Below are 21,588 nucleotides of genomic sequence, written 5' to 3'. Positions count from 1 at the left end.
AATAAAAATTAAACTACACTTGACTATAAATTCTACCTAAAATAACACCAGATTTCAGGTAAAAAAAAAACGTATAAAATCATCCTAAAATAATTATAAAAAAAAGCATATTAGTATCATATTTGACTCATATTGTTTATGGTGAAAGTTTCAGGTGGTTGAGAGATACCATAAAGCTTTAACTATGTAATATCATAAATTTAAAATTATTCACATCACAATCATCTTTCAATATATTAAACAAACATAATATATATATTTATATATAGTGATTTCATTGTTTTTATATTTTTTATGTGATCTTAAAAAAATTTTAAGCCTATTTGTAAGAATAATCGAGTATCACACCGTTCATTTATGATATAAATATTAAATTTTTATGATATAAATATTGATTTTTTAGATGATTATAGAGATTTTTAAATCGAATTTGAACAGATTGACACTTTGTAAAACAATGTAATAGTATATAAAAATCATGTAATAATCTTTAAAGTCAGTCAAAAGGCATATATGTAAGCAGAAAAAGAAAAGGCATGGACATGAAGATTTATATTTTAGGGTAACCGCAATGCATTTTAAACCGTCCCCATACTTTTTGACCCAAAGACAAAAGAATCCTCTCTCCCTCTTCTTGGGACTATAACGAGGATCTCATTCTTCTGTTGCGTCGTCCCTTCACATGTCGAAAAGAGAAACGGGAGAGAGGATGACGCTGTGAGGGAACTTGCATTGTCTTCACGGTAGAAACACCAAAAAAAAATCCAAGGTTCCTCCCTTTCAGATACGCCAAGATCTAAAAGTTCATCCGTAACTGCTGTTCTTGCTGCTGGAGGAGATGCCAGCTTAGCTGTAGGATGGGCTGCTGCTTCAGTAGTAGTATCACCAAAAAGGAAGAGTCTCTCGCTAAGGGGAAGCCGGCTGCGGCTTCTGCCACAGTCCATCGCAACCCGGTGGTGCAGAGGGATTCACGGCCGCCAGAGACCGAAGCAGAGGAGACGGTGAAAGAAGTCCTCTTGGAGACGTCCAGGCCGCGGTCGACCCCGCCATTACCAACCACCAGGACGAGCGCATGTGAAGATGCCAACTCCAAGGAGGTCGAGATAATCGAAAAGGGTTACGCCACTGGTGTTCCTCTCAACGGCATTGCTCCCCTCTCGATCGACAGCAGCAACGGCTGTGACTCCATATCCGAGGACGCATCTGAGGCCTGGAGCGTCAGCGCGAAGAGCGAGACCCTCTCGGCCTCCGCCACCAAGGCGGAGAGGCGACGAGGAGCTGTGGCAGAGGCAGGGATGAGGGCGACGAGGGAGGAGCGCTCGCCGGCGAAGTACCAAAGGAAGCGCTCCGTCTCTGGAGATTTCGCTTGCAGGAGGGACCGGAGCGTTGCCGTCGGCTGCGGCAGCGGGAGATCCTCATTCTCGCCTGCGGGAAGAAGGTCGGAGCACGCCGCCGTCGCCAGGACGAACTCCGCCAGAGAGTTTTCGAGCAGCCGAGCTTCCAGACCCGGGGCCACACGAGACCTGGGGGAGAGATCCGGCAGGCGGTCGGTGTCCCCGGTTATGAAGCGGGCGGCGGAGCTTGGGCAGAGAGGGGGACAATGCAGGGCGCCGGGAGCGTCTGCGGTGAGGGCAAACGGGACGAAGCAGCAGATGCCTGGGGACGAGGGAGAAAAGAAGTTATGCGTAAAAGACGAGGGCATAGTGGGCGGCGAGGCCGCGGGATCTGCAGGGGAAGCGAAGGAGTCGCTGGAGAACCCCCTCGTCTCCCTGGAGTGCTTCATCTTCCTCTAACTTTTATTATTAATTTTGTTTCTTTTTGAAATGGTGATATTCTGGTTTTAGCATAAGAATTCTAATCCTTAATGCTAGTTAGCTTCGTGAGTTTGATGAAAGGAAAAGAATGTCTCGCAGGCAGCCAACGTATAAAGAGGGGATTTATTTATTTTTAATACAGGAGCTAGCAATTCCTTGCATGCCAAATCGAACTGCAACCATGCTGACGAAGAGAGGGAGGGAGACGAAGACGACAACACTTGGAGAAGGGACGTCAGCGAACCTAACGTGAACATGTATGTACATGTGACTTTGTTACGTCGTATGTCGCCGCTCACCACTGTCATTCATTCCCTTGAATACACGACACGGTACATACATACAATTAATTCCCCTCGACGATGGAGGAGCCCCAAAGCTAGCGATGGCCACTGCGGTTGTTGGGTTCTAACACCGCAGGACCACTTGGGTTTATCCGCGAGTCGAGTTTCGATGAGCGAATAAAAGACGAAAGCGACGTGACTTGCTCTCTCGGAATCCAAAGAAAGCAAAGGCGGAAGACGAGGCGGCGGCTTGCGGTTGCCTACTACCTTCGAGGGAGAGCTACTTTTGAGGAGACTGTGTGATATAAGGGGTGGTGGACGTTGGATCGAAAAAGTTTTGAGGGCAGCGTGCTGCTGCCACACGGTACGTACCTCCATGGCTACGGGGGTGGCGTGTCGACGGGCGCCAACGCAACGGCGTGTCTTTCCCGTTCCGATAAAGTCATGTTCGAGTAGACACACCAACTGCCATCCTTCAGACTACCCAATTGGGGTCAGCGGAACTCCGCCCGAAGAGACCCTTGCTGGGTTAACAACTTCATGATGAGAATTGTCTTCAAACATAGCAGCCAGCAATTTTTAATTCACTTGATCTAAAATAGAAATGACGAGATAGAAGCTTAACATTAATCACTGGTAGAAGATAAAAACAAAAAGGGTCACCATCAGATCAATGGTTTTCTGGTTGATCTTACTTTCCATTATTAGGACGAGGCAAACATGTGCAAACATGAGAACCCTACAAGCATTCTCAGCAACCACATTTTAATTTTCCACACTGATAAATTGTGACTGCATTTTAATGTCCATGGTAGTAATAGGCTTATAATACATACATATAAACCATTTTTTATTTCAACACTAACCAAGAGCATGGTCAGATTTAATATTGACCCCATGGATAAACATAACTTGGGTCCTCCTTGCTGATTGCTCTTCCTAATTCCCCATTTAATTCGTGTTAACACAATATCCTTTTCTTGAGACCCTTTCAACTGACACTATATATATATATATATATATATATATATATACAGCTCAATTATGCAATTACCTTTAAACACACATCTGTAGAATTTACATTATCTAAACATGGATAATAAAAAATCTTAAAAAAAAAAAATCAAACCACTTCTTAGAAGCTTAAAGTTCAGTTCCCTAACAAAGGATTGCACTCATTTACGCACGAAACTGGAAGGCCAAACAAAGGAAATTCATCTGGAACCAATTAATTTCTCATGGAAAAGCTTAAACAAATTCATTGGACAGACTGAAACAAGGGCAATGAGCTAACAACTGTTTCAAAGTATCCAAGTAGAACCCATAAAAACTTACCTTAAGAAAGCTACCTCTCTATTACAGTGAGCAACAGGGGCAGCATACTTGATTGAAGCCAAAGAAAAGAACTATACAGACACCGGCAATGCCTATCTAACCACAGCAACGAGTTCTATAACAAGATGAGACACTGCCAGATAGCAGAACGACCCTCAGATGGAACCAAGTTCAACTTGAATTTGATGTTCACTAGCCTAAATTTGAGGGAGATCCACTAATTGAGTATTGTTGATGAGAAGGCCATGGGATCCGCTCAGGTCGGCAGGGAACAGGAGCAGGATGTGCTATGAAGGTGGGCACGCTATGCCCGGGCATCAGCACTGGTACCTCCTTTGAATAGATTGACATCTGATCAAGAAAGAGAACATAAATAACAGCGATAGAAAGCAAGTACCAGTCAGTAACTATCTTAAACAGATAGATGGATTTGGTTACTAAATTCTTTCATCTGAACATCTGTTGCCCACTAGTTATGATATTATTATTACTGAATTAAAACTTTTACATAACTATGTCCTCCTAAATTTAACCAAAATTATAAGCAGGGAACTAATAAATAGCTTTCTATAAAGTGGTTCCTATTTTGTATATCATGGGTGACAATCAGATGCTACGTAGCTTTCTCTTATTTACACATGGTAGACATGATACTTTGATGCAAAAGAAGGTATGTCTTTTATAAGTAGAGCGACCTCCAAGGATTAGACTGCCTAAATTGCAGGTATTGCTTTTATAAAATTACAGCATCTATGCTAAAACCTAATTCTGTATCGGAGGATATAAAGTGAATCATATAGGAAGCACAACATTGTTGAAAAATTAAAAAACTAAAACCAGAGAGACTAAACAGCATCAATATATCATACTCATATGCATATACACTTATATATATGAAACTACCAGTTCTGGTTTGTTATCTATACTTCAATGTGAAGAAATCTGAATCAATGAAGCCTCTCTCACTGAAGTCAAAGAAGTCTCTTTTAAACTCACCTGCTTCCTAATTTAATTGTTACTGTTTGCGTTTCAAATAGATCTTTCACTAGTTCAAAGTCTCCCAGCTAATGTGCTGCAAGAGGGCTCATCATTCATATAATTTTTAGATATACTAGTAAGCTGAAAATGATTTTTCATATTGATAATGATACTTTTATGTAACCATGTTCAACAGAACTGGGAATTCGAAAATAACTCATTGTTCAATTTCATCTTCGCAGATACTGTACTGATTAGGTTAATAATGCAAGACAGAATAGCCACTATTTTGTTATGATAACACAAAAGTTGACAAAAAAAGATCCGCAAACAACCCAGGCGTACTGAAATATAATTAGTCCCTAGAGTTTCTCCAGAGTGTGTTGGGGAAATTGTTGGGTGTACACTTGAGTAGAGGGTTAAATGAATAACCTCACCATTATGATCACGTGAAATAGTAAGTGGGTATATGACATGAGAGTCCACGAGGCTTATGATTTTGGGTTTGGTGATGCCTGAATATATCCTTTACAAGTAGGCTGACTGGGAACCAGTTCTCTCCTCAACATGTGATCTCAGAATCTGTGGTTTAATTATGGCAGACAAGTAATGGAATTGATGATAGATAGTGACAGACTCCTATACATATGGTGATTATTGGTTCTGAGCAGCTGACTAGCTTTAAGAGACAAATAAGCAGTCGATTGTCTAGCTTGATACCGACTCAATGTTTAGATGGTTGAGTTGTGGATTGGCACCATGCACTTTCGAGGAATGCATAATTGGGTTATCATTGCATGTGGGATTGACTCGAACAAGGTCACACAAGGGGTGTTATAATCAAGGTCAAGGTTCTACTCTCTAGAACGGTCCATACTGAGTGGTATTTACCAGCCCAATTGGGAACCGGGTTACAAGCTGACCTTTTTTCAGGTGGTTCAGATCTTGTATAGGGGTTACCGCATGATAACCCTCTAAAACTAGGTCTTTTATTTAGGGTTAAAACCTCTCTCTCTCTCTCTCTCTCTCTCTCTCTCTCTCTCGCACATGTGCGCTCACCTCACCTCTTCACACCATCCACGCTTGCCCTTGGCCATCACTGTAGCCCAACTACAGCTTGTGCCGAATGTCGTTGCTATTGGCTTGCCATGTACTCCTCTCCTCTTCTTCCTCCTTGATCTCCGCCTTTACCTCCATTTCCTACTCTTCTCCTCTTCCTCCTTTTGGTGCTATATGTGTACCAACGGACAATAAATTGGTATATCGGTGCATACAGGACCTATACTGGACCATCAAGGGACCTATATGGGTCTAGCATCCAAGATTTAGAACCATGACCAAGGTATCATAATTGAATGGGGAAGTGTTGATATTCATTAGTGAGCAGATGGTCTAAGTGAATGGACATGTATAGGATAGACATGAGACGGTAAAAAGCATCTGATTTATGAGAGCACGACTTATTCTTTTAAGCTTTCCAGATAGTATACCTCATGTATGTATTTCTTTACCACCAGGCTGATTGGGATCCAGTTCTGCCCCTAACATGATCAACCTACATTCTAGGATTTGTAGATAATTGCAGAAAGGTATGTTCTGGATTTAAAATACTAGGATTAATAGTATTTGCTTACAAAAGACTAAGTGGGTAGAGGAAAAATCTAAAGAGATTGGTAGTACTCGATTTAAAATTTTATATACTAAGAAAGTTAAACACAGAAATGGTATAAGAATTGTTGTTGATAAAGATCTTAAGAATAATATTGTAGACGCAAAAAGATTTGACGATAGAATAATAGTCCTAAAATTTATAAAAAGACATAATGATTTGAATGTCATTAGTGCTTATGCCCCCTAAGTCGGATTAGATGATCAAATCAAAAGAGAATTTTGGGAAAGCTTAGATTATTCCTCTCTATCATTCAAGGAAATATCTATAAACAAAAAACTTATAATTAGAGAAAATTTGAATAGTCATATAGAGAAAATGATGAATATAGAGGGATGCATGGCGACTTTAGTTATGGGAGAGAAATGAAGATGGTGGTGTAGTCAAATAAATTTTTTTCTCACTAGAAAGATAGATAAAGTTATTTGTAAGAATTATAAAGTTATACCTGGCGAAAGTTTAGTAAATCAACATAAGTTGATGGTACTAGATATTTATTATAGAAAATGAAAGAAGAAAAAGATAGTACAAAAATTTGATAGAACTAAATGATGAAATTTTAAAGAAGATAATGTAAAGACCTTTAAACATAGGATTGAAAGAGAGATGCCCTAGAATTTAGATGAGGATAATATTAATATTATTTGGACTACGATGGCTAATAAGATTATGAACTTAACAAAAAGATTCTTAGTGAAACTAAGGGTAGAAGTACAACCTTAAGAGTGAGTTGGTGCCTGGTGGTGGTGTGAGGAAGTCTAAAACTATTTTTATTAATTGGCAAAATTATAAAAATGAGAAGAAATTTAAAAGATATAAAGAATATAATAGAGAGGCTAAAAAAATGGTTAGTACGGTAAGATATAAAGCTTATGATAATTTTTATAATAAACAAGATACTAAAGATGGTAAAAAAGATACATATCAAACTGCTAAAGCTAGGGAAGAAAGTATACAGATTTAGATAATATTAGAAGCATTAAAAACGAAGATAAAAGAATATTTATTAATGATAACAAGATTAAGGAAAGACGAAGAAATTATTTTTATAAATTATTTAATGAATATTTCACACAGGACTAAGATTTAATGATAAATAATAGTGATAGATTTAATAATCATAGATTTGTTCATAAAATTAGAACTAGTAAAATAAAAGACGTAATAAAAAATATGAAAATAACTAAGAGTATGAGACTTAATGGGATCTCTATTGAGGTCTAGAAAAACTTAGGGGACAAGAGAGTAGCTTGGTTAACTAACTTATTTACCAATATCATAATATTTAGAAAGATCATGAATGAAGAAAGAGGTTTTTAGTACCAATTTACAAGAATAAAAGTGACATACAAAATTGTTCAATTTATAGAGAAATTAAAATCATGAGTCAGACCATAAAACTTTGGGAAAAAGTTATCGAAAATAAAATAGGCTTGAAATAAATATCTCTGAAAATCAATTTGATTTTATTCTTGAAAGATCAATCATAGAAGCTATTTATTTATTAAGACAATTAATGAAAAAGTATAGGGAGAAGAAGAAAGATTTGCATATGCTTTTTATTGACTTAGAGAAAAGCTATGATAAAGTTCTTAAAGATTTATTATGGTAGGTTTTAGAAAAAAAAGATATATCTACTAATTATATTGATGTTATTAAAGATATATGATAATGTAACTACTAGTGTTAGAACTATAAGGAGTGTGTCTAGTGAGTTTCCAATTAACATACGATTACATCAAGGATCCGTATTAAGTCCCTATTTTTTCATATTAATAATGGATGAACTTACCAATCACTTACATGATAGACCTCCCTAGTATATATTATTTGTTGATGATATTATCTTAATTAATGAGAGACTAACTGAAATTAATTATAAACTTGAACTATAGAGAAAATTTTAAATACTAAAGGTTTTTAATTATAGACTAAAACTGAATATATGAGATGCATTTTAGTAATTCTAGTAATAGACAGAATAATATAGTTAAGTTTGATAGACAAGAAATTCCTTGAAATAAAGACTCTAGGTATCTTAAACAAAATATTCAACAAGATGGAAAGATCGATGAAGATATAATTCATTATACAAAAACATGATGGTTAAAATAGCGAAAGGCGTCATGAGTCTTGTGTGATTATCAAATATCTTTGAGATTAAAAAAAATTTCATAAGACAATTATGAAACCAACAATACTTTATGAATATGAGTATTGGATAGTTAAGAAGCAACATATATATAAAGTTTGTGTTGTCGAGATGAGAATGTTAAGATGAATATATGGAGTTACTAGGAAAGATAGAAAAAAAATATTTTTATTCGTGAACAACTAGGTATCGCTTCAATAAAGGATAAGATGAGAGAAAATTATTTAAGATGGTATGGGTATGTGTTTAGGAGACCTCCGGATGTGGTAGTCAGAAGAGATGAAATGATTAATGTTAGTGGTACGAGGAGAGATAGAGGAATACCTAGAAAGACTTTAATAAGAATTATAAATAAATATTTAAGTATTCTGAACTTAACTAAACATATGACTTTTTACATATCTCAATAGCGGCAAAAGATTTATGTAATCGATCCCAAATAGTTGGGACTTACGGGTTTGTTGTTGTTATTGGCAAAAAGGTATATTCTAATTTTACACAAGCTCCTTTTTATTTATTCAACCTCTGACACTATTTTCTCTCATCTGAATAAACATTCCCATATAACATTTTAGAGAAATTATGGCATTGAAAATAACATGATGAATAACTGCTTATATTTATCTTCTAGATACACTGTGATATGGATTATGATTCCTTGCTCTAGCGGCTAGTCTAACAGGCTAAATGCATTATCATGGCAATCACACTTCAACAGTATCGAAAAAATGATCAATGATATAAAACCAGCACAACATAAAATCAAACACAAAGTATTAATGAAAATTAAAATATAGGTCTATAGTTTGCATGATTTATCTTGTTACATTGCAGTTCTTTTTTTCTTTTACCTGAAACATCCCAGAATAAGCTGATAAGGATATAATATACATATCCAGGTTAAACAAACTATATAAAATGCACAAATAGGCATTCAAAATTGCTAATAATTATGCATCTCACAATAGTATTTACACCAACATGCACTCATATTGTATCCTTTTGGGCAATGCACAAATCCTGAGTGCATAAATATTCTTGGATAGAATCGAGTCCCAACCAGACATAGTTTAGCTGGGATGTATCTTTGTTTAAGATAAAGGAAAGATTTCAATCTTTAGTGAGCACCAAGGATTCATATTTCGACTGTACTGGTTGGTCTAGAATGATTAATGATAAGTTCCTTATATACCTTGTATGCCAGGCCTAGATAGGATGGTGCATCCCAGTTACAAGAAAACATAGCAGATGCACTAAACCAAGCTTTCAAAACTGTTGAGTTTAAACTTCTATACATCTTCTGGATTTCATCATGGATAAACAATAAAAGGCCTTTGGCGAGAAACAGCGTCTGAGTTTATTTATCATAGATCAGGAACTCAGTCTCCATATCTCAAGTTGTTTGTCATCACACTAAAGAGTTATTCATGCTTTTGACAAGATTACTACTCCAAACAAAGAAGCAATACCTCATATGTTGCTAAATAATAAAGCATAAACTTTTGCCTTCCGAATATATTATTTCCATAAAACCACCATTACCCATTGTGAAACAGCTAACCAATTTCTTTAGTTATATAAGTATCACAATTCCTTCGAAATGAATATACTCATAAGGAGCTCATGTATGTCATCATATCTATCATAAGTATTAGAACCTACAACTTGATTTAGTGGGACAATGATGAGCTGGTCATGATTCTTGCAATTAAATTTATATTGAGGCTAATCATCATGAAGTTGCTGCAATTGAATTGGAAGCCCTGGAAGAGATGAAAGGCCTTAAATAGGAGAACATGAGGAGCTGCACAAGTGTATGATTGGGCTTTCATCCATGCCGCTTTTAGATAGAGACATGATTGCAATGCAATATAAAAAATTCCAGCCAGTGTTTTTTTGTCCTAGGCAATCCAATCCCAATTCCAGTTGCATGTTTTTAGTCTTCGAATGTCTAGGCAAGGTCATTGTTCATGTTAATTTATCTCTGCCATGATACATAACCAACTTGAGTAGATTGACTCAGATTAGCCATAAAATATTTCATTTCATCCATGATGCATTTCTCAAACTCGAATTGTACTCTCACCGACCCATCTTGAACAAAATAAGGCTTGCATCAAGATACTAATGGAGCAAAAGGTTGGCAAGAGCTTGCTTGCTCTAAAACTGTTACCAAGAGGTGTATGGTCAAAGTTCACCGAAATTTCCTAACTTTTCTCTTTTTTTAAAACATTGCCACGGACAAGAAAAAACACAACGATTCGTTGCCTACTACATTCATGTTAAGGCCTCTTCACAGATTACAAAAGCATAGATCCGATTAAAATGAATTTATTAAACAAGTGAAATGTTATATTTGGCATCATAATGAAATGGAAAATTAGCAGTGTTTGAAAATTAAGAGCAATGCTTGTACCTTGTTTCTTTTATTCCTTGGATTTAGGGTCTAAAGTTTGAATGAAGCAAATTGTTTTCAGCCAAGAGCCACCCAAAAACCCAAATAGTTTTGTTGGATTCTGCTTGTTGTGATTGCATTTGACCCAGTTCCAATAAGTTTGACAAATCTAAGGGGTTTTGATGGTTGTGATACAGATCCAAATATAATTAAAAGAAGACTAATTTTGGATGAAATTGAATGGCTTAGGTTTATAATACCAGTATTTAGGCTGCAAACACATAATACTGGGACTTTAAACAGTTAACAATGTCACTTTTCTGTAAAAATCAGATCAAACATAACTTTCAGGTGAAAATCCTTGTGGTGATTGAGACCACACAACCCAATTTGCATAAGATAACATACGAATAATGATCCCAATGAATTATCACATAACTTTTTTGGTACAAATTAGCTTAAAACTAATTTTTATTCGATAGGTCACTTCTTTTATAGGAGGCATTGTGCAAGTGCCTCAGCCATGGAATGACTGGGGGACGATGGGGACTCCAGAGCACCTCTTTTTTAAACTTTGGACGCTATCAGAGGACATTCTTGTCTCCTTACGGATGCCTGTTTCCTTGTCGATAGATGACAAATGGGTCATTTATTACTGCATATTCCTTTTTCTCAATTCCATTTGATATCAGAAACAGGACAATATATACAATCCGACGTGGTCCTGTACAAATATAGTATATCTTGTTGAAAAATGATCAGCCGCTTTACGAGTGGTCCGTTGAAAATTCAGATTGTGGAAACATAAACCCTCTTATCTTTCGAACGTTTTCCGGAGAGAGAAAACAAAGTCCAAACAAGGGTACAAGTTGTTAGAAGCGTTTAGAATTGTCCAGCGCAGTTATGAGTCATGACAAAAGCCCATTTGAGCCAAACCAATCATTAAAGGTTGAAGACGGAGTAAAAAAGAAAAAAGAAGATGAGATCCAGAGAAAGCTAAACGAACTTAGGCCGAGTTGTGTGACCAGTAGTAGATCAAAAGGAAGGGGCATAATTTCATTATCTATCCACAACGAATAAGGATTGGAGGGCGTAACTCATGAGGGTTAAACATAACAGCAGCAGCAAAAGTAGGTTGTTAGCATGATATGGTGCATCGGTGCGCTAATCAGCATAAATCTCAAATTAGTCCGTACCTTGGGCGAAGGATAATCGAGCTTGCCAGCGAATCCCTGGGGTTGCGCCTCCAGATCCGCGGACAAGAGCGTCCCCCTCTGGAAAGCCGAGACAGGCCCTCCCCCGCCGCGCTGGCCGTTGTCGGAAGAAAAGAGGAGAGGGGACCTGGGGCGGAGGAAGCGCTCAAAGATGGCCATGGCAAGGAACATGGAGATGAGGATGGCGGTGGCCACGAAGCCAAATGAGACGGCGTTGACGGAGTCGTCGAAGTGCCGCCACCTCTCCTCTCCTCTCAGAGCCGCCACGTTCAGCGGCGCCATCGTCGGGCCCCCGCTCTCGCCCATCCCTCCCTCTGGCGTGCTCACTCCCCACCCACTGCTACGGAATTTCTTAGCACCGTAGCTCCGTCATTCCGCTTCCTCTCTCCTCGTCCTCCACCACCAGCACTGCCACCTCCTCACTTCGTGGCCTTGTGATGAACGGGGACACTCAAAATGGCCTTCCGTAGGGCATCACATTCCTGGGCGCGGAGGAGAAGCAGACAGGAGGGAAACGGTGGAGACAATGACGCCTGACGACGACGACGACGATGACTAGCTGCTCTTTTATCTCTCGGACGCTCGCGGAGAAGACCGGATCTGTTTTTGTATCTGCTTGGTTAAAAAAGACTGACAGTGGGGTCTCTCACTCTCGGGGCTCTCAGCTTTTGTTTTCTACTCCCGAAAGGGTGTGAGAGGAAAGGAGAGAGGCGGCAGGGCTCCAGATTCGACGGTATCCTTGGCGACGAAGCCGCATGTGATCGACGGCATCCTCGGCTTCGATTTTAGGATCGTTGTTTTGATTTTAGAATCATCGATTTTTTATTTTTAAAATTTTAGAATTAAAAACGAATCGATTAAATTTTAATTCTGGAACTGAACCAGAATCATTAGTTTTAATCCCCGATTTCGATTCTGATTCAGTTGATTGTAATCAAATATTTTTTAAACTTAATTTATAATATAATTTTTTTTATTTTTAAAAATTTTAAATATTAATGTATATCCATAAAAACTTAATAAGTCAAAATATGTAATGACAATTATGATATAATTAAATTTTTTGATATAAAATTAAATAAAATTATAAATCACAATCATTATCATTTGATAGGTTGAATAAGAGATCATTTTCTTCGCAAATGATCTCTTGTTTTCATTTTATCGTCCCTCCCCTGTCCCGATTTCATTTCATATTTATTCTCTCGTGTTAAAGGTTTGCTCTAATTCTCTCATTTCAAATAGAAAACTCTATACCCTTAGTACTATCACCAAATTTAAAATTTGCATATCAAGCTTGGAGTTCGACTATTCCCTTGAAATGGAGCTTGATTATTCCCTTGATTTTTTTTTTTTTTTAACTTTGTACTAATAGTTTTTTCTCTCAAAGATTTTACTCTTGCTAATTTGATTAATCGATCCAAAAGCAGTATTTGTTAATGCATTTTTAAAACCAATAGAAAATTTTTTAAAACTAAATAATATTTTTTTTCTAAATTTTTTTTATTATTCTATAAATATTATTGGTTGTATATGCCATTCGAAAATTATTTTCTAAAGTGATTTTGTCCGGTTGCATTTTTAGGCATAGGCTCCCTAATTGCGAGGGGCAAAGCCTAAGCCTGCGGGTCTGCAGATCAGCAGTTCTCTTTATTTGTTATATCGAAGCGTAAACAACTATAAAAGGGATTCTTCCTCGTCCCCGATGCTCGTGCTCCAGAAACACCATGAGAATCCGTGGGGATGCAAAGGAATAACCAACTTGGAGGACGGAGGAATGTAAGTCCAACTTGAAACGAGGCCACGCCGAACCAAAGCCGACTAGGTGCGTTGGGTACGGCAGGCTGGGTCCACGGGCGACGCATGGGCTGCCGTGGAAGCGGTGGACACCTCAGGATGACTGATCAACCACCACATGGGTCTGTAGGCGAGGCCAGCGAGGCGAGATGCGTCGGAGAGGACAGTGGGCCCAGGGCAGACACTTGTCCGCCGGGACTTCAAATCGGGGGTACGAACGAAACATAGAGAGGTGAGGGCGTGGGTTAGCCACCGACACGTCAGGCACCGATGTCGGCCCAATCGGCGTAAAGTTGGAAACGGTCGGGTTCGCATTGCCTTCTCTACACTCTTTCGCCAAAAGAGGGACATCGGACGGACGGACGGACGGTAATTGTGATGTGAGGAGCGCCCAATCCTGATGCGGGTCACGTCAGATAACATGTTGGATGGGTTACTACGACACGTGCGCTAGCGGAGGCATGGAGCCGTGAAACAAGCATATATACCCTTAGATAATACGATTAAGTAGTACCTATCGTCTGTCATTGATTGTTTCATACACCATCTTGAAAAAGAGCAAAATATTAACAAGTGTAAAAGAGACGAGGCATAGCTATAGGGAAGCTTAAACAAAGCCTAGAGATGAGGAAACTTACATTTTTATCCGCCGGTACAGTCTCACCTTCACAAAGAACCACAAGGATATGAGTTTATGAATAAAAACTTCTAGAACCTGTCCCTTCCCATTCTCGCATATATATATATATATATATATATATATAGTTCAAATGACAATAATCATTTGAGAAATTTCATTACTGGCATATGAGAATACTGAATGCTAAGCACAACTTACAGCTAAAAGTGACTTCGTGTATTCAGAATACTGAATGCTAAAGTGACTTCATGAACTTACAGCTATTTAATTTCATTGCATCATATCGAAAAAAAACCACATTGTCTTTTGCATCAGGATATTTTCACGTCTTCATTCTTCGGCACTCTCTTCACGGGTCACATTTACACGTAAACATAGAAGGCAGGTCGTTAGGCCGATAATAAAAAAAATATAAAATAGAATGCACAAGAATAAAATAGGCCTGAGCACATCATGGAAATGGATTGTCACATTTCGAAATATTAATTTGCATTTGATGTCATTTTCATATAATCTTATTTTTTCAAAACTAATACTTTTAAACTTTGTGTGTACCAAGGGGTGTATTCACTAGTTGCTACTGCTATCAAGAACCGTAAGCTTTTGATTCCATGGCTGTAGAAAATGCAACAAGAGCACAGGAAAACATGATATTTCCTTTCATCGACTGTGAAAAGAAGTCTGTCAGATCACCTTGTTGCAACGAGGTATCAGCTATTCAGTGCCTTCATCTTCTCATTTGATTCTGTCTCTTCTTTTCTGCACAAGTTTGCACATGACAGTGAGCTCTTCCATGGCTCGCTTCATTCTAGTAGTTCTTCATCAAGATTGTACAAGATCACTCTTTTCTGCATCTGTCTTATATACCCTGCATGGAGTCATAATTAATTTAAGGATTAGATTTTGGCATTGAAAATCACAAGACAAGCTACAAACTGCATATATGATCCATAAAACTTCTCTTCCAGTGATAATAAATTAATGACTATGCTATAATGCAACTTAAATTATACTTTTTACTTGACCTCCAGCTTTATAGTACTCTCTTAGAGCTGATCATAGTAATAAGAAAAGCATCATCCAGTTAATGTATAACTTTGACAGTAGATATTCGGGCATAGTTAATGATTGTTCTCTATTTTTCTACGTGCTTCAACATTAAAAAGACCCATCATTCAAACTGCTAGGTTGCTGGTTTTATGTGTAACTTCAAATTATTTTGACCAAAGTATTTCTAAGAGCTTAGACTACAAGATGACCCTATGCATGGAAATTCGAAGAAGCTGCGCTTACCCAAAAGGACAGTGATGGGACTCCTAATTATAATCCGTTGGAAAGCTACACTTACCCTTAAATGCTCAGAGAATGACATTACCCCCACTAAATAAACGTAGAAATACCAGTCGATCATATCTTTGTTCCAAAAGGTTAAGCATGCTAATGAAATGTACGCCAAATACCACTGGCGGAAAATTCTAATCGGAGGAATACCAAAAAGCAAATTCTAATAATTTGATACCAATCTCTGCTCACAACCAGTTTATATATCTTGGAAGACAATGGTAATATGCAGGGCAGCATCTGGTCTCAGTCGCTGGATAAGAATTATTCTTACAGGCTAGTATCAAAACAAGCAGGGAGCCAAAGCCCCCCATGCCAAACGTTAAGCAACTACAAGCATGACAATAACTAAAAATGATGCTGCCACCAATCGGGGCATAGTTCCTTCTAAACTTATTCCATTCCATTAAATTTTGAAACGGAAGTGCACTGCAAACAAATACCCAAGAACTTTTCATCATGGCTTAAGCACCAAGGACAAGCCTATTTTTGAACTCTTCTCAATGGCCTTGGTGTCAACCTCTCCTGAGATGGTGAAAAATGATTTGGGCTTCCACTCATGCTGGATAAGAGCACTAGCCTTGCCATAATTGCTGAAGCATGCCTTTATTGTGGTCAGAGGGTCGAGCGCATGCTGAGTTCCAAAGGCGAGTGTGTTCTCATTGCTAGAGAAGCTATGGGTCAGCTCTGCACCAACTGCTGTGCTTGACAAAGGGTTAACCAAGTGGTAATAGGAAGCACTCAAGCTATCTCCCTTGTTATTCCTGCATGCAAATAAAAGTCAAAATTTACCATAAATATCCAAGACCATGCTTAGAATTTGGCATTTTCATTAAAAAATCAAAAAAATTCTTTATTTGGTGAAATTTTACTTGAGAGAAAATACTCACAGAGCCAAGGCAGCAATAAGATCAGCATTAGTGATGCTCAGACTGGCATTGTACTTGATAAAATTCCCAGTTGCAGTATCAAATGCCACATCGGCACCAACTGAGACAGTCTTAGATCCAACCACACCAGAAAAGTTAACCACAGGATTTGCAGTCAATCCAATGCTTGCATTAACCCCAGCATAATCATGCAAGTAGTGAAGCTCAACCTGAAAAAGTAGTTTAGTTTAATGATTGAAATGAAAAAGAGAACAATTATGCTGAACATATCTTCATCAACAAAAAATACAACTAGAACTTCTAACCTTCCCAGACCTCTGATCTGGAATAACAAAGCTGAAAATTGTCTTCAAACCTGGGGTGGCAAGTTCATTAATGGTAACTGTAGTTGTCACCTAGCAAGTATGACAATAATAGTTATGACCATCTGGTAGAAGAAAATTTTCATATACAAAAGGAAGCAGTACATCCTCTCATGTCTGTTTTTAGTGCCCTAAAAGCAATTGACTTGAGAATACACAAGCTCAGTATCATCCATCCTGAAAATGCCATTTTCATGATAAGTAAAACCATGTGGTTAATAATCATCATTGACTTGGCTGCATCACCATTTATTTTATCAAGTTATTTTGTAAATGCAAATATTAGTTACTGGTTAACCATGTTATAATGCAAAACAGATCAACTTATTATGACTTCATAATATAAAAAAAAAAACCTTGTATATAAGCAAGTGATTGAAGCCCATGGGACTTGTCATAGAGTACAGACTGGCTTTGCTAAACTATAAGGAATAATCTCAAACAAGAAGTAACTTGTTCATTTAGGACTTCTTATCCTAAAACCATTACTGAAAAGTTAAGTAGAATAAGTACTACTTTAGCTCTCCTAAATCCTTCTGGAAACCTCAACTCTAAACCCAACTCAAGACTGCAAGCTCCCTAGGATTCATTAGTTCAGGATAAAGATCCAAATCCTCCTATTTCTTTAAGTAATTATTGTAACCCGACCTTATCATCATTGCATTAGGAATATAAAGGTTTGAGATGTAATTTCATGAATATGTAATAAATTTTGAAACTTGATGGAAGATTAGTGAATAAGAGATCAATGGTTAATAAACTATGGAACATTTGGCTGGAGAAACAATTAAGTATGAGATACAAAAGGTAAAAAAAATAAAACGAAAAACATGCTCCATAAGAATAATGGTCACTTCTTCATAGGTGCTCCAAAATTGTGCTTAATAACCACAACAAATTGTATGTACCATGGTCAATGAAACAGCATAACATTTCTCATATTTTCAGAAACTATTACATCTAAAAGCCTTGCGCTTCATACACCATACATGTCAATTCATAAACAACAATGAAAAGGTAATAAATCTTACATTTGAATCTGAGTTTGTCTTCACATCAAAAGTGATGTTATTGTTCTTTATCTGAGACTGAATCTCACCAAAAATTATATCATTCTTCCTTGTACCCGAAGCTGTAATTGCCTGCAGCAGAGAAAAAGATCAAACAACTAGAATGGTAGAGTGTTGCAAAAAAGGTAGAAACTTAAGGATCACAAATGCCAAGAAGCTGACTGTCAGCAAACAAGCTCTCTACATGGATGATTGAACTAGAAAGTTCTAACCATCATGTTTCCTAGATTAGTAGAATCAACAAGAAGACCAAGTTCCTGAATACTTGGAGGTGGCCACATGAATCTTATCCACCATTACTTTTCCCATAAACTAGAAATATATATTTTAAGTAAAACCAGACTCAAACAAGCCAAACCAATGTAGAAAGAGAAGACAATGTACCATGCACATTTAATATATTTTTTAGTAAATTCAGTTTCTCCAGTAATATGCATATTTATAAGACCCACAGCTTAAACTAGCCAAACCAATGTAGAATGGGTCAATATAAATCAAAGTTCAAAGCACATTGGTTGTCCACCTGAACAAATTCTAACCGTCATATGCCAGCACCAAGACCATAATTACTTCACTAGCTTTCCCTTTTCCATGAGATCATATAGAAAGTCAATGAAGAAATTGCCAATATCCCATAGCATGTGCTGAAAGAACATAATGGTAATTGAAAATAACTTATATCCAGCAATACACAAGGAAGGATCTTTAATGGTGGTTGTTGCTCTAAGTGCTCCAGACAGTCACATACTTTAAAAACAGGAGCAGCTGGATGTGTGTCAAATGCCATGAAAACACGAACAAACAAAAAATTAGTGAAGCTGACATGAAACACACAAAACTAGACTGTTTTATATTAGCAGATAAGATATGGAATGGGGAAAGAATATTATGACTGGAAGGCCTGACCTCTACAAAACAAAAGAGGAAGGAGATACTATATCCTGTCACCACTAAATGATAGGCATGCTAACATCACCACATGCCAAAAATTCTGTCCCAGGACTGCTAGAGTTACATTGTATAGTAAAATACTATAGCGGACTCCTAAGAGACTATGATTATGAAGTGTGTAACATAAGACCAGTTCATGACAAGCAAATATATTCTTTTATTTAAGAATAGAATAAGCAAAAGAGAGAATAGAAATAGATAATATAACAAAGAATAAGTATTAGACTCAGCTCATTGTGCAACTGCCAGGGATGAAAATCTCACCTCCGCACATCTTATATATGACTGATGGAAATTCACCATTGGAATGTCCTCATACAACTCACACGTTGTCAACTTATACTTTGTGGAAAAAATATTCTTTCATTCATTAATTCTCTAATTTTCAATTACGATTCATTTTTTCCTTTTTATAGACCTCAAATAATAATATTCCAAAAAAAGATATGTTTTCAAAAATGAAGAAGAATACAATAATATCCCAAAAATCAAGTCATATCAATAATCAAACATTGCATCCTTTATAAAGGTATGTTTTCATATTTTGACAAATAATATTCCTTGATAAAATATTTGATTTATGAACATATTCTTTTTTGTAGAAGCTTCAATATTTACAAAACTTTTTTGTAGGATAAAATCTTCAAACAATATGTAAAATCTTCAACCATGGCTAAGATGTATCTACTTCCTTTTTTCTCAATATCTCTAACGAATTATATGATTGATCTCCTTCCTTCTGGATTTTCATTTTTTTCATTCTTTTTGGCAATCTTGGTAATTAATATAGAATTATAGAAGATTTTTCATATGGAAACTTATGACATTTGCAAAATATCCCTAAATTAATAAAATTTATTCAATAAAAAAATAAAAATTGTCCCACATCAAAGTGATTATGGTAAACAACCAGAAGAAAGCAATTACAAACCAAAAGGTCCCAACTATCAAACAAAAATAACTTTGCTGCACGTAAAGACTTCTTGTTGTCATATTACGATCCAATTTTTATCTCGATCATAGTCACAGCTTCTGGGAAAAAGTCACAATTGCACATATCATGCCTACACTAACAACACAAGTCTTGGGTCATGACTACTGGGAGCTAGTTACATGAATCTTTTCACACCATGAGCTCTGTCGAAGGCAATCATGCGCCAAACATCTAAAAAATTCAAGGTTAAAGTATATTCCTACTTCTGAGGATCTTTCGGCACTTCAGTTTACAGAAAGAGCCAAATGTTGAAACAATTGATCTGCAGTGCAATCAACAGATCAAAGATAACTAATGGTCCAATTTAAGTACCACAATAAGATATCTCAGACCTGTTAGGGATTACAGTTGCCCAGAGACAGTTACGAATAATCCTACCCTCCTACCCTCAGAGTAAGATCCTCTTATAACTTGCACAAAGGCCAAACAAACATCAGTATTTGGAAAATATCCAAGTGGCATTTCTACCCTTGTCATTCTTTTAAGCACAATCTTCCTTGCTTGGAGTCCATCAGACGATCCATAGATCAATCAGAGGAAAAAAAAACCACCTATACAACCACCCCTTTGGGTCATAGATTGTGAGGTTTCAAAAAAAAATCGCAAGCCATAGAGGCATCTAAGTGATTTCGAGATTAAGTTTACACAACATGACTAAACTACATAAATATATCCATTCATCGGAAGGAGAGAAGCCAAGAAGATAATCAGCAAATATATGACGCCAAACCCATTTCCAACGACACAAAAGCAAGATCAACGAGCAAGAAAAACCGAAAAGAAAAAGAAAATAATCACTTACGACTCCATTTGCGGTGCAGGTAGTGACGGTAAACTTGTGGTCAGTCTGATAATCCTTGTAAAGAAGATCTGCAAAAAAAAATCAAAGATGTCCAGCATAAAGACGGAAAAAAGGAAGGAAAGAAAGGATGGAAAAAAAAAAAACATGACAGAAAGTAAATTACCTCGGGCCTTTTTGCCGATCTCGGAGTAGAGACCTGGACCCATGAGACCGAAGGGCAGAGTGGTAAGGAAGAGAAAACGTCGCAGCGAGGAAAGGCGCGGAGAGGACAGGGCGGCGCCTTCCTAAATATTAGTAAATATCAACAACGTGAAGTGAGACGGATGTGGAGGAGCGTGAAGGCCCTAATCCGCCGTGAGAACCATAAGACGGCGACGAGACCGACCCGTTGTTTGGTGCAGGGAGATGACAGCCGTTGAATTCGTGGGGTCAGTGCTCTGGAACCGCTAGATGAACTGTCAGGTCACCGGATTGATTTCTGCGGCGGGTTATGCCCTTTGACTGCTGGGTGCAGCCGTCTATCGGAACGAGCCCTCGAAGTATTTCAGGGATGATGTGACCGACATGACACGTCGACCCACATATCATTGTGACAAATTACAGCAGCGACGGCAATCGAAAAAAAAAGAGGGCCAAAACCTCAGTCAATTTGTTGAGTTTTTCTCTCTTCATGCATTCAGGATAATTGAAGTTGGGCACTTATCCTCGTGGATTATTCTACAAATTTGATCCTTGAAAGTTGTTCGGATAATCAAAATTTTTGTTAGGAAAACTCTCCGTTCTAAAATTTATCTCGTTCATCATCAATTTTGATTCTTTTCCGAAATAGCTATCCGGCATTCCATGCTCAAGTCTCAAATTGTTAAAGCATATCTTGTTCAGTCTCAGCACTGGTCTTGT

At 37.4% G+C, this 21,588-nt stretch overlaps 3 protein-coding genes across 3 annotated transcripts; 1 reads left to right on the top strand and 2 right to left on the bottom strand.

Moving 5' to 3' along the window:
• The first annotated feature begins 564 nt into the window (after window positions 1-564).
• LOC135616154 (uncharacterized) lies at window positions 565-1,874 on the top strand. Its single transcript, XM_065115341.1, has one exon. The coding sequence runs from the start codon at window positions 858-860 to the stop codon at window positions 1,791-1,793; it is 936 nt and encodes a 311-aa protein (XP_064971413.1). The 5' UTR covers window positions 565-857; the 3' UTR covers window positions 1,794-1,874.
• Window positions 1,875-3,311: 1,437 nt separating this feature from the next.
• LOC135616449 (uncharacterized) lies at window positions 3,312-12,493 on the bottom strand. The gene is made up of 2 exons (XM_065115641.1): window positions 11,824-12,493; window positions 3,312-3,784 (listed from the first exon to the last, which is right to left on the bottom strand). The coding sequence occupies exons 1-2, from the start codon at window positions 12,145-12,147 to the stop codon at window positions 3,626-3,628; spliced, it is 483 nt and encodes a 160-aa protein (XP_064971713.1). The 5' UTR covers window positions 12,148-12,493; the 3' UTR covers window positions 3,312-3,625.
• A 3,353-nt stretch (window positions 12,494-15,846) lies between these two features.
• LOC135616448 (mitochondrial outer membrane protein porin 1-like) lies at window positions 15,847-21,215 on the bottom strand. The gene is made up of 7 exons (XM_065115640.1): window positions 21,074-21,215; window positions 20,852-20,972; window positions 20,689-20,756; window positions 17,903-18,013; window positions 16,815-16,904; window positions 16,510-16,718; window positions 15,847-16,383 (listed from the first exon to the last, which is right to left on the bottom strand). Exons 2-7 carry the CDS (start codon window positions 20,892-20,894, stop codon window positions 16,077-16,079), a joined length of 828 nt encoding a protein of 275 aa, XP_064971712.1. The 5' UTR covers window positions 20,895-20,972; window positions 21,074-21,215; the 3' UTR covers window positions 15,847-16,076.
• Between the last annotated feature and the right edge of the window lie 373 nt (window positions 21,216-21,588).

The sequence above is a fragment of the Musa acuminata genome, chromosome BXJ2-7, assembly GCF_036884655.1.
Source record: "Musa acuminata AAA Group cultivar baxijiao chromosome BXJ2-7, Cavendish_Baxijiao_AAA, whole genome shotgun sequence".
Lineage (NCBI taxonomy): Eukaryota > Viridiplantae > Streptophyta > Magnoliopsida > Zingiberales > Musaceae > Musa > Musa acuminata.
This window is presented reverse-complemented; position numbering and strand designations above follow the sequence as displayed.